This window comes from Canis lupus, chromosome 36, assembly GCF_048164855.1.
Source record: "Canis lupus baileyi chromosome 36, mCanLup2.hap1, whole genome shotgun sequence".
Lineage (NCBI taxonomy): Eukaryota > Metazoa > Chordata > Mammalia > Carnivora > Canidae > Canis > Canis lupus.
The window spans coordinates 17,522,753-17,536,797 of record NC_132873.1 but is presented as its reverse complement, the minus strand read 5'-3'; the positions used below and the strand labels follow the sequence as shown (position 1 = coordinate 17,536,797).

The window sequence follows — 14,045 nt, the reverse complement described above, 5'->3', positions numbered from 1 at the left end:
CCAGAGTGGACAGAAGAATAACCACAGAGGAGTATGATAGAAGTAGTTAAAATGTGCATGGATGGAAAACTTCATAATCCTCTATGTAATTTCTGATGCCCCAGGTTTCCTGTGTGCTCTTGGCAGGAAGATATTTTTCCATTGCCTCTCCAACCTTTAATTCCATGATTGTGAGAAATTATATTCTGAGCTTCTTTCACCTGTAAAATACTGGACACACTTAGGGAAAGATTTGGGCCTTCTATTATTGCCCTATTGTGTCCTCTACACTTGGACTTGCATATGCTGCATTGTGCAGAAGGCTAGAGAGCCTCCATGTTTACTATTGAGGCCCAGAGTAATGGGGACTTGCCAGGATAAATATACTTAGTAGCAACAGAGATGGATCTGATCCCCTGCCTTATTCTTAGGTACTTGTGATTCTTGTTAATTTTTAAAATTTAGAATACAGACACACACACTTTTTTTCTGTGCTAAAAAAGAACACCTTGGCTCTGCTATTTATTAAGCATCTAACTTTGGGTAAGTCAGTTCACCTACCCATGCCTTTCTTTTCTTGTCTATAAAATGGACTTAAAACTATTTCATGAGGCTCTTTGAGGTTAAACAAGCTAATCATATAAAAATCACAGTACCTATACCATCTGGCCTATAGTAACCCCTGAAGTTATCTGCTATGATGATGATGATGATGATGATGATCAATGATCAAAATGGTCCAATCTCATTTTATGGATATATTCCACCAAATTCAGTAGGATTATTTGTATGAAAACATAAAGTCATCAAGAAGCCAGTTGCAAAACTGAGCTCTGTAAGTGGCCAACACTGATAAACACAGCTCTCTTCCAACCTTGGCTATTCTTTTGTAGTGCTTCCCTCACTTTTGAGCTTAGCTGTCCTTGCAGGCTATTTTTTTCTCTTTTTGGACAAGAAGCATTTTGCTTAAAAACATCCAGATTTTCCTTATTTTGATTATTGACATAATCTCAGTGCTTGGTAGTCAATAACACTTTAGTCTCTGGCTTACCAGGCTACCTCTCCCAATACTGCAGGTGGAAGATTATTGTTCTTCGGAACTCTGGCCAGTGGAGATTTTCTAAGATAGTAGGGTCAAATTTCATGTCATCTACTCATAGTGAAGGACATTTATTGCTGCTAACATCAGTGCCTCTTTGGAACGGTTTCTACATTGATCATTATAAGTTCTCTATCAAACTGTCTTATTTCCATAATGCCTTCGTTTTTGTTCCCTTTTCCAATTTATCCTTGTGGCTATTTTTAAGTTTAAAATTCCAGTAGTGTTTTAAGTTAACTGTGTGTTATTTAAAAATTTGTGAAAAGATACTATCAGAAATAGAGGAAACAATATGTTATTTTTCAATACTTTAAGAAACTAGGAGTGTAAGTCATAAGATATATTGTATAACACCTTTATTAGAGATATTTTCAAAATAATTTAAGTTTTACATATTACAGATATTTGTACAAAAGAAAGGTAAATTAATGTCACTATCCTAAATAAAAAAAAACGTAAACTTTTCCAAGTGACTAATTGTGTGAAACAAAACACATATGTGAACATCTATTCATGTTTGATCAGTTTTATTCCTGGTGGTAATAAAACTAAGTAAATTAAATGCAAAATCTTGACTGCAAGGTAATGGTTGAAGTTTTTACGTACATAAAGGAGTCAGAGTAAATTTATGGTCTTATAATGGCTGTCAGCTGCTAATATTGTATTTATATTCTTATAGTGATCTATAGTGCCATGGCCAAAATACCATAGGGACAAGATCACAGTTGGTACGTGCTATGTTTGTTGATTTACCTCCCTTGGGCATGTAAAATATTAACTGAGACTACTTTGATATAGCTTGTCTGTTTTTGTTCAGGGTTGAATATGTGCTCATCATTAGTCTACTCCTTTCTGGAGCGTATAAAATGGCACTATCCATGTGAGACTGTGATGTTAGAATTGCAAACCATCTGTTTATATTCTGGTACCATGTATTTCACTTAAAATTTCTTTTTGGATTGAGTTTATGATTCTAAAACGTTCAAAATAAGTTTATTATTTGATTTAGTTCTGTAAGACTTAAGTTCTGTACTCCTTTGAATCACAATTAGACAATTAGATAAATGTTGTAGTGCCAACTCCCAGGTCTTATTTTCCAGAAGGTCTTAGATCCTGCAAGTATGTATGATAGCGGAACGCTTAGTGACTTAACAGCTCCATCGTGCTGCCACCTGTCTGCTCCTCCCTTTGTTACTGATCAGATCCTGCCCCCTGTTACCTCCTGAGTTTTCCTCTTTTAAATCAGTCTTTGGTTTGCTCCTCTCTGTTCGTACCTCGAGGCAGGAGAATAGGCACACTTTAACTTCCGCAGCAGTGTGGGGGGTAGTTGTTTACCTCAGTCTTAGATGATAAAATGTGGTTTTACAAACTGAGCATGAGAAAAAAGCAGACAACTTAATAAATGTCTGCTTTTAAGTAATTGAATATATATATATAAAAAGCAAACTCTTTAGAATACATCACCTTTTACAAACAATGGTTAGAATCACCAGATTTCATCTCTAGTGCTGTAGAATATCAAAAACTAACTCAATGGATGTTAATAGAAATTAATTAAATTGAACTCTGTTTGTAAGAAGGCAATTTTTCGAGGAAAACGTAATACCCTATAGATTTCAATTAGAAGTCCTGGGTATATTTGGAAATAATACGTTGCCTGTGGCATGGCCGTAGCCAAAAGACTGAATTCCCAAAGATTACTGAGGGAGTTGTCTCTTTTCTGTATGGTCCAGTGACTGTTACATAGTGCTTTGTCTACCCTAATATTCTCCTTATTTAGAATTTAGTCTATTGTACTTAGCTTACCTTTTTATAGCACAATCATCTTGAATTAGTAAAGGTCTGTGATTAAAGAATCTGATTGATGGGTGTGCTGTGCTTTTTTTTACCGGGTTATACAGTGTCTGCTCATATCTTTGTGATCTCTCTAGGCAAGAGAATCAGGTAGTTAAAGTTTCCTGATCATTAGTGTTTCTACCTGTAAGTCTATTATTAGAAGCAAAGAAATTTCTTTCATTTTACATGGAATGGCTCTTCAGATACTCTATAGAAAACAATTTTGAAATGTCAGAGGCCTAGCTAAGGAGAATTTCTTTGGATTTTTTAAGCCTATGACTTTACCAAGTCAGATTACTGAAAAGCTATGTAGTTGGGCCACATTTCAGTAGCCCTTTGCATAGGTGTTTTAAAAGCATTACTTTAATAATAGGTCCTTGCCTTTTATTGGGGGACAGGTAAGGAAGAGCCTGCGTGACAATCATTTCTATTAGTTTTTGTAAAATTGCACTTGAATTCTATGGGCTGTGTTAGTTCTTATCCTTTATAAAGATTCTTATGGTAAAGGCTTAGCACTTTCTCCGAGAAGAATTTCCCTCTCTTCTTGTAAACTGGTGCACATTTTATTGTGTGCTTTATATGCAGCTAGAAAAGTTCCCACTCTGAGAAGCTTTCTAAGAGTCAGCCAAATTGATGATAGCTTGGGTATTCTGATAAAGTTGCTAATATTTTTCTTCATTCATTGGTTCATGTTTTTGTCTCATTATTCTGATTGACCTTCATATCTTTACTGGAAGTAGGCAATACATATGTAACAATGAGCTACATCATTTAATTCTGAGTTCTAACATCAGAGTATGTAGTGACATATCAAATTGAGAAAATAATTGTTTTCCTTAAGCCTTATATTCCTCAGCAGGGTTTTAAAATAGTACTTGGAAATCTACTAAATCCCTATTCCAGGTCACTGAACTCCATGTTCAGTTCCAAACACAGTTCAAGTCCATGCTGTGTGGAGCTCTTGCTCTATAAGTCATCTGAAATCTTGGAGTTGAGGACATGCTTGGAGTGTGGAGATTTAGAAAGATGAAGAGGTCAGGGGTTACCCCATCCCATTGATAGATTCTAAAGTGACAACGATTGCCATCAAAGATTTCTGCCTTTTGCCACCCGCCCCCCGCCCCCCACCTACAGCTTTGGGACTCTCAGTTTGAATTGCTAATCCCGTTTCAAAGAGTACCCTCAAGAAGATCGGTTTTCCCCCACAAGTATTGTTGGGATTTGAAGTCATAAAATATCTCTTGAATATGCTTTTCAAATAACTGTGGCACTTTATCTTTGCATTGCAATTTACCTTCCAGGATAATTGATGAAGTAGTATCTTTAAGTATTTATCTGAAATAGGATAAAAATGTGAAAGGCTTTATCGAGATAGAGGTAACATTTATTTGTGATGTTCACACATTTCATTCATTACTAGAACATATGTTTAATGAGTCCACTTAGTTTTTAAATTAAAATGTATTTTTAAAAAAGTTTAAAAAAAAAAAGTTTGCGTCATGACACTTGTCGATTGTTGTGCCGTAGGATCCTGGCTACTGGGTGAAGATTCATCACTTAGAATACACAGATGGAGGGATCCTGGATCCAGATGATGTTTTGGCAGATGTTGTGGAAGACAAAGATAAGGTAGGTGACTCCTACTCTTCCCTTTGTTTGCCTCTGCAAATAAAGGAAGCTGTATGCTTCCTAAAGATTGAAATCCTTAACAAACTCCTGTGTCAATTATTATTAAAAGATACCATCTGTTCAGGTTTTACCTGAACAGCCCATAAATCAATGTACTTCATCAGATGTTTGGAAAAACTTTGTCAAGGTTTAGGAATCTGTTCATGGTGGCCTAATTAGCAGACACTTCATTCCCAAGAGCTCCTGATGCGTCTCAGTAAATTAGTGTCAGGCTTCAAGGCTGTTGGAGTTCTCATTGCCATTGGTGGCTCTGGGGTTTATTCTTGGCCCTTGCTAAATATTCAACTCCATGCCTGTGATTTGAATGTGTTTCAAAATAGAATACAAGTGGGAGAAAAGTCTTTTGAGGAACTATGGTGAAGGTTTTTTCTTTTTCAAAGTAGCGGGCAAACAAGGGTCTTTCATGATAGTCTTTGTTTTCATGGCTAAAGTTAAAAAAAAAAAATGAAAGCAAACAAAAAACAACCCACTAAATTGAATGTTCCAAGAAGTTAGAACAGTCTGCCAACTACTTGGGAATAATCCCATGGCAAATATCTTATTTTAATAAGATTTTTCTTCTGTTGGTAAACTGGGAAAAGGTGTGAGAGGAAATTTCAGCGGCCATACGCTGAATTTTTGCTTTTGAGACGTGTTGTTTTATTGCTGCTTCTGTGTTGGGCTCCTCTCCTCAATGGTTCATGTGTCCTCTGGAATTGGACTATGGCTATTCCCGAGGGATCCTTGCTTCAGAGTTTCTTTTCCTGTGCATCTTTAGCACTGTTTGTACTAGGCTAATTTATGTGTATACATGTTTCTCTTTTTCGCTTTTCTGTACTGTCAGGGAGGTGCGTGTGTGTGTATGTGTGTGTGAACCAACTGCATTAGAATATGAGTAAGTGATTTATTGAACTCAGGTAAAATTTACATGTTTCCCTTTCTGTAAGATCTTTTTTGGACTGTTCAAATTTACGTTTGCCTTTGCAGACCTTCTATCCATTTATTTTCCCTGTTTTCTGTTGGAACTCAGCCCTGGTTTGCTGGTTTGCTTTGTTTTATCATTACTTATTTCATAAGGGACGTATTTCCCTAAATAGATTGTAAGTTCTAGATGACATGGACCAGAAGATTTTTATTTCCTTTACGTTCCTCTTATTAATAATATCTGGTAGAGTCTCTTACCCAAACTTGATTCTCAAAGAACACTTACTAAATTAATGAGTGAAAAAGAAAGGTTCACTCTCTGTAGTTGACTCCTGCTCTACATAATTCTGATGCAGACTTCCTGTTTATTGCTGGGTCTCCTGGTAAATAATCACATATTATTTACATTGGTAACTTTACTGGAGGACTTTCACTTCTGGATTTCTGTTTCACTTTCTGCTTTTCTATAGCCATCTTCTCATTTTGAAATAGTTTGGCATTTGGTCTATTTGTTAATGAAGAAGGTCTTCCCTTCTAAGATTTCACTGATGCCCAGTGTATTAAAACTAAACACCAAAAAGTTAGGCAGGGCCAGAAGAAAATGTCTCACCCCAGCCTTATCCAAAGCCTAATCACAGGAAGAATGTTTCCATGAACAGTGCTTAGGGAAATCATTTGTCCTACAGAGCTCTTCTGTTTAGAGAATTTTTTAACTATCCTGGGAGTGCCCTTTTAACTATAATCCATTTACTAGACACAGAAACAGCTTTTATTATATGTAATCTCGGTTTTAAAGGGACTTCACTGCTACTGAATCAGGTAAAAATATGAGGTAGACAGTTAAAACCCCAGCAAAGGATTAGTGCTGTTTGGGTGCAGGTCTACCCATCCCCTTAATGCACTTTCATGTGAAGTACATGGAGCCTAATTGGTATTGTACTACGGAACAGACAAGAATGTACACTTTGGGGGATCCCTGAGTGGCGCAGCGGTTTGGCGCCTGCCTTTGGCCCGGGGCGCGATCCTGGAGACCCGGGATCGAGTCCCACATTGGGCTCCCGGTGCATGGAGCCTGCTTCTCCCTCTGCCTGTGTCTCTGCCTCTCTCTCTCTCACTGTGTGCCTATCATAAATAAATTAAAAAAAAAAAAAAGAATGTACACTTTGGATATTGCTGGAAAAAGCATGTGCTCCCATTCTCCCTTTTTAAAAATAAGGTAGGTGAAAAAGAGAGCATCACTTTTGTTTTTCTTGATATTGTCTCTACAATATTAAGATTTTCTGATAGTTTATGTATCTACTGTGGAAAGAAGGTTCAGGCAGACTTTGTTTTACCTTACTTATTTCTAAGTTTAAGAAGTGATTAGAAGTTTGGGAGTCCCTGGGTGGCTCAGCGGTTTAGAGCCAGCCTTCAGCCCAGGGTGTGATCCTGGAGACCCAGGATCGAGTCCCACATCAGGCTCCCTGCATGGAGCCTGCTTCTCCCTCTGCCTGTGTCTCTGCCTCTCTCTGTGTGTGTCTCTCATGAATGAATAAAATAAAAATTTTTTAAAAAGTGCTACTTCCAAATATTTAGTGATACATCAAATTCACCCAAGATCCTTTGAGACAATGTCAAGCTTAGATAAAATTTCAATTCACCTATTTTCAAATTGGCTATCTTATAATCTCTTGCATTTAGAATATAGCATTCAAGCCAAAAGAAGCATGGATGGATGTACCTAAGCCTTGGCCAGTGCCCACTTACCTCAACTCCCTAGGAAAGCCTCTCACTACAGGTGGAAATGGCAATTAGGAACCTTTGATGACTTAGCTGGAAAGGAGGAAGCAGGAGAATTGGAAATTTCAAATGAGAAAGCAGTGCAGACTGACGCCATTTACCAGTGTAAGGAAGAGCCATCCAGTACACTTCTGCAAAGACTGAAATTAGAGATCGCGTGGTATTTTCCTTACAATCACACAGTTTTCTAAATAAAGGGCCTTCAAAACTTCTGGTACCAGAAGTGGTTTGCCTTTGGTCTTAGCTCCATCATTCCTTGGGCCAACACTGTATGTGGTTATATTGATGCCTCTTTGGGATGTTTATTGTTCTGTTTGCCTTGCTTTCCCAGTAGAGCCCCTTCACAGGGGAGCTCAATTTTCTTACCATGTTACATTATTTCTATCCTACATTTTGTCAAAATATTACTGGAGTAGCTTTGGAATTTTGCATCTTACAATAACTAATATTTGTGTAAAATGTTATAGCGGGATTTAATTATCCAGTTGCAACAATCACTCTTAAAAAATCTCCAGTTTTATGTATCTGTTTGATTCAAGTTCTTTGGGATGAATACCAAAAAATTTACAGCTTTACGCTGATGCCTTTTCTCTGGCTGCCCAAGGCTCCTGACATAGCTCACCCAATAGCAACTACTTAACATTTTATGGAGCAGTAACAGTGGCCCAGAACGTCCTTGGCAATTATATATTCTATTTTACTTTAGAGCAACCCTGCAGGCAGGAGCTACTTATTATCCCTATTTTTAATTTCTGAGAATAGCCCCAGAAATAGTGACTTGCTGAAGATCCCGCAGGTTGTAAGTGACAGAATCAGACTAGAACTTAAATTTCCAGATTCCTTTGTTCTACAATGTGCCAAGCAGCGTGTTGGTGTTTGTATCTATGATTACTAATTGTGAGAACTCATGACTTGCAAGTAAGCATGAATCTGTTTTTACATAGCTCGCACTATTGTTAAGAAAAGGTTGGTAATAGAACTATGGAGTATGACAAAGTTACTTTGAATCAGGGTATCACAGCTATATAAATTTCACTCTCTTTGCCTGAAGCCTGTACCTAATTTATTGTAAAGGTGTTTTCCCTGTGTTGCTGTCCCTTTCATCCCTTTCTCTATGTCCTAGATTACTCCTTTGAGGACTTTGTAGACTACACTTATCTAACAAATATATGCCGTTTTGTAGGAAAATATATTCTGTATTTTAGTAATTTTCAGAGGGATTGCCGAATATGCACAAATTATATGCTGTGCTGTCTGCAGTAGGCAGAGTAATAGCCTCTAAAGATCTCTAATCCTAACGCCCAGAACCAGTGAGATGTATGTTACATGGGAAAAAGGGTCTTTGTAAATGTGATTAAAGATGTTAATATGGGGAAGATTATTTTGGATTATTTGGATGGGCCAAGTGTAATACAAGGGTCCTTATAATGGAGAGGAGAGTGGTATGATACAATGTGAAAAGAGTTGAATGTCCAATGTTGAGTTTAAAAATGAAGCCAGGGGCACCAGACTGGCTCAGTCAGTAGAGCCTGTGACTCTTGATCTTAGAGTTCTAAGTCAAGCCCCATGTTGGGTTGTAGAGATTACTTAAAAATAATAAAATCTTGGGAATCCCTGGGTGGCTCAGTGGTTTCGCGCCTGCCTTTGGCCCAGGGCGTGATCCTGGAGTCCCGGGATCGAGTCCCGCGTCGGGCTCCTGGCATGGAGCCTGCTTCTCCCTCTGCCTGTGTCTCTGCCTCTCTCTCTCTCTCTCTCTGTGTGTGTGTCTATCATAAGTAAATAAAAAATAAATCTTAAAAAAATTATAAAATCTTAAAAAAAAAAGGGGGGGGGAGCAAAAGAATGCAGAAGCCGGAAAAGAAAAGGAATGGGTTCTCCTATAGAGCTTCCATAGGGAGTACAGCCCTGCTGACTTCTTGACTTAAGCCCAATGAGACCTATTTCAGACTTTTTACCTCTAGAATTAGAAGATAAATTTGTGTTGCTTGAAGATTCATGTTTATGGTAACTTGTTATAACATCAATGGGACATTAATACCATGTTTCTTATCCTATTTTTAAACTTCTAAAATGGTGATGTTTTGACAAGTTGGGCTTTAAGATTTTGTAGGACAAGGAACATGGCTTATGTTTCAGATTAGCTGATCACGCCGTACATTCTTTCCAAAGTACATCACAAATTGAATCTCCATTCATTGGGTGAGTCCTCGCTCTTTAGGACTTGACTGTCATGCTGTTGCTTGTGTAGAAATAATTTCAGGGTCACATCGGAGCTATGTAAGAGCACACTTACCAGTTTCTCATTGTAATATGTAATGACTCTAAGAAGTCTAAGGATTAACATTTAACAAAACCACTGCAAAGGTTAGCATTAGCTGGTATTTTTTTGAGTGTGAGAACCTGAGTATTGAACTTCTTAAATGATTATTTTCCTTGCTATTATTTCTTGTTTGTAGAAGGCAATTGCAATATAATACTGAAATACAGCAGTGTATAACTTATTATGTAAATTGAATTCCTGCCATGGTTTTACATATATAAAAGTAAAATTTTATTTTGTGGTAAAGTGCAATGAAAGAATGTTTCCATCTTTGACTAAATTTTGACTATCATAGGGGTTAATTTTGGAGAAATGCTCAGATCTCTTGGAATCTAGTGATGGTGAGTTAGCCTCCGGGATCACTTGTGATATCTGGTACTCAAATATTAAAGTTTCATTTCAGTTTCATCCTTTATTAGCTATGTGTCCTTGGGTAAGTTTCATCTCTATTAGTGTTAACTTGCCCATTTGTAAAATGGATATGATGTTAGTCTTTACTGGATTAGTGTCTGAAAACTATTACTTTTTAAGTATAGTATGGTCTATAGTAAATGCTCAAATGTTAGCTGTTAAATATTGTGATAGTGTCATTAGTGTATTTTTTACCTGTGCATTTTGATTTAACTGCTAAATGTTCTAAATTTAAGTATTAAAATATCAAAGGCTAGAGTACATTCTGTTTTTAAATGTTATTATTTTTTTTGGTAAAATTTGGAAGTCATTAAATTGTGTAATAGTTTTATGGGAAGATACTCTATTATGACAAAACATTTGGATTTGTGTATTATTGAGAAATCAAAATGCCAGTATGACTAACTTTAACTTTAAAACAGGAATCCTTTTCTCAGAACAAAGTGCTTGGTAATAGAAGCAGCATTCAGGGATCCAGTGTGGCTTTGACATGGAGACTGTTTTGCACACTGAACTAGTGACCTAAAACCAGACTCTGTCCTTATGCCCAGGTCGCTCTCTGAGCACGCTCTGTTGCCCCCTAGTGGAATCCACAGCTACCTGGAGAGCAGCTTACGGGAGATCCTCCGTCAAAGTGATGGTGATGGGCTCTGTTTCATTCTCAATTTTACTGTATTTTTAGTACAGCTCAGACTACATTGTGGAGAGTAAAACCAGACTGTATATTTCAACCAGTGGTGATTATTTCTTCATGGTTCTCAACCACACCAATATTTACCTTCTCATTTGTAAGGTAGCTTAAGAAGGCTTGAACCAAAATCGTTGCATTTATAAAACTCCCTTTCATTTAAACTTCTTTTCATCTTCCTGTTTACAGCTGGAAGGGTGAATGGTCGGTTGTGATGAAGTATGTACCTTCCTCAGTATGTACTTGGACAATTTATGCAGTTTATTGTGGTTTTCTTTAGGTAGGGGATGCTTAATTAGGTTAGAATCCTTAAAGAAAAAAGAAAAAAGATAGGTCCTGCATTAATTACCTCATTTTGAGTCATTTTGTCAGTGAGCCTCCCATTTCAAAGGGAAACACCTATTTTAAGCCCTTGATGTTTTTCTTTTTTTTTTTTTTTTAAACAATCAGAATATAGTGTGTTGGGGTTTTTTTCCTTCTAAAGTTTTTCTTTAGTTCATGGGTGCTGAAGTTTTGAAACCATATTTTAGAGGAAGTTTGCAGAATGTTTCAGAAGCTGAAGCAAAAGCCCCTAAAGACTACCTTGGCCAAGAAATTCCATCTCAAACTTTCTAAGGATAGATATTCTATGCTTATTGAATTACAAAATTACAGAGTCATAGAACCAGAAGAGACCTCAGCAGTCATGTGGCCTAAACCCATTCTCTTGCAAAAAATATCTGAACCGGGAGGCATAAAGGGCTCCATATTTCCAGCTAATATCTTTTCTGAGTCCGTTTCTGCATTTCCTCCCTAGAATGCTGGTAACATCTGGTGTGTTTTAAAACCACTCCATTTCCCTCCCTCCAAATTGGCTTCCTCCATTTGGCTTCCTGATTTCTATTGGTAGGAATATCTTCTAGTCTTCTTGGTTTGAACTTGCCATCATTTAAAAAACTTAGTTATTAGTAAATCCAATTTATTCTTTTTTTTTTTTTAACCCATCTCATGTGTCTGCTCCTCTCTGTGTTCCCACAGCTACCAAATTTAAATCCATAAAATCTCAGGCAGGGTTATTTAATTGATAAGGAACTGGTGGTCTTGACTTTAGCCTCCCCCTTGTCTCCCCTATTCTGTGCAATGAGTTCTAAGCAGACTGGCTAAGAATTTGGATTCCTGACAGGCAGAGTCACTTCATTTCTTGGCTCTGCTATCGGTGTGGCTTTGGGCAAGTTACTTAATCTCTTTGTCCTTAGTTTCCTCTTGGGAAATTGGAGCTGCAAAGTGTACTAATTTTACAAGTTAATACATATAAAGTATTTAGGAGAGTCCTGTCCTGTAGTAAGTCATCAATGAGTGTTAGGTGCTATTATAATTAATATACTACTATTTTGTGTATAATAAACTATTTCTGGGAGCTTCTGGGTAGCTCAGTTGGTTAAACATCTGCCTTTGGCTCAAGTCATGTTCCCAGGGTCCCCAAAATGGACTCCCTGGCCAGTGGGGATCCTGCTTCTCCTCCTCCCTCTCCCTCTGCCTCCCCTGCTATGCTCTGTCTCTTGCTCTCTGAAATAAATCTTAAAAACAAACCTCTATCCCTACACTATAATATACTACTATTACTAATGTAGTACTGGTTAAATCCTACCATTACTTTCATTATATACTGAATCCAGCCCCAAATTCACCAAACATTATATTCAGCATCTTCAGAATGTCCCCAAACCATCTTTCTCAAACCTCAACAGTAATGAAACTGCTATCCTGACTATTCTCTTATGTACCATGTACTTTCTACCTTCAGAGCTTTCTTTGTTTCACTTGTCTAGTGTGTCCTTGTCCCTACTTCCTACCTTACTGAAGATTTATTCTGTAAGTGACCCTTGAACGACATGGATCCACTTGTACGTAAATTTTTTGGATAAATACAGTATAGTGACTGTAAGTATGTTTTCTCTTCCTTGTGATTTTCTTAAAAACATTTTTAAGAAAATGTTTTTCTTAAACATTTCTCTAGCTTACTTTTTTGTAAGAATATAGTGTATATAATGTACCAAATATGTGTCAACCAACTGTGTTGTTGGTAAGGTGTTTGGTCAACAGTAGGCTAGTAGTAGTAAGTTTGAGGGGAGTCAAAGTAACACATGGATTTTAGACTGCCTCCATGGTTCAGGGGTCAACTGTCTATGTTATAAAATGTAAGCTGCCTGAGGAGAGGAGGGAGTCTTTGTTATATTCACTACTCTTTTCCCACTGCCCCTGCCAGTGGGTGGCACTTTATAGCTGTTCAGATAGCTGTGGAGTGGAATAGAGGAATAAATGAATGAATTAATTAATGAATTAATGAATGTATGTATGTTAATGTGTGTATGTTTTTAAGTCTTTAGTAAGCCATTACCAACTTATACTTTTTTCTAGGTAAATGAGAGTTATAAATGATCTCTTACTCTGAAGTGTCATTGGGAAGGTTTAGAGGTTGTATGTAAAAATTAAAAGGAAATTATAAAGTATTATAAACAGGTAAAGAATATATTTCTGCTGCTCATTTCTTATCAATCTTTCAAGATCTAGATCAGCTTATTTTTTTCCTAGTCAGTGTTTTCAGAGCATCCCAACCCTAAGTAAATTCTCTGTGCTCTGTAATTTTAGAGAAATAATTTGGCAGTCTCTTTAAAAATACATACTATTGCTTAGTTACATGTATTAATTGCCATCTTAGAATTCTTAAGGATTTTATGGTTTTGGGCACCTTGTTGGGTTAGTCAGTAGAACCTGTGATTCTTGATCTTGGGGTTGTGACTTCAAGCCCCACATGGGTTGTAGACTTACTAAAATGAAATAATAAAATAGTAAATACTTAAAACCCAAAACAAAACAATAAAAAAAAGTATTTTATGGTCTAACTTAAGCCTTAATTTTGTCTCCCCAAATGTCTTGTATGCTCCTTTGTGACTGAGATAGCCTTTTATTTTTATTTTTTTAAAGATTTTATTTATTTGAGAGAGAGAGAGATTGAACAAGAGAGCACAAGCAGGAGAGGGGCAGAGGGAGAGGGAGAAGCAGACTCCCCTCTGAGGAGGGAGCCCAACACGGGGCTAGATCCCAAAACCTCAGGATCATGACCTGAGCCAAAGGCAAACACTTAACCACATGAGCCACCCAGGTGCCCGCTGAGATAGCCGTTTAAAATAATTTGTAGCAACTGAGGTGTTACCTGTGGCTTCGTATTTAATAAACAAATTTGATTTTAGTTAGAGAGCTGGAACTTAAAGATTTCTGATTGTCCTTTATTTCCTTCCACCAAATTATGTTGCCTCTTTGGAATATTTCATTAAGAGGCAGTTTATGGGCACATTTTCAAC

The 14,045-nt window shown here is 37.1% G+C and overlaps 1 protein-coding gene across 5 annotated transcripts in view; it reads left to right on the top strand.

Annotated features, from left to right (window-relative positions):
• The window catches only part of PARD3B (par-3 family cell polarity regulator beta), a 987,000-nt gene that overhangs the window by 137,336 nt on the left and 835,619 nt on the right, over positions 1-14,045 (top strand). For all 5 annotated transcript variants that reach the window (XM_072813099.1, XM_072813097.1, XM_072813100.1 and 2 more), the window contains exon 2: positions 4,442-4,543. In XM_072813099.1, coding sequence (XP_072669200.1) covers positions 4,442-4,543 — 102 coding nt within the window. The remainder of the gene's footprint in view (positions 1-4,441; positions 4,544-14,045) is intronic.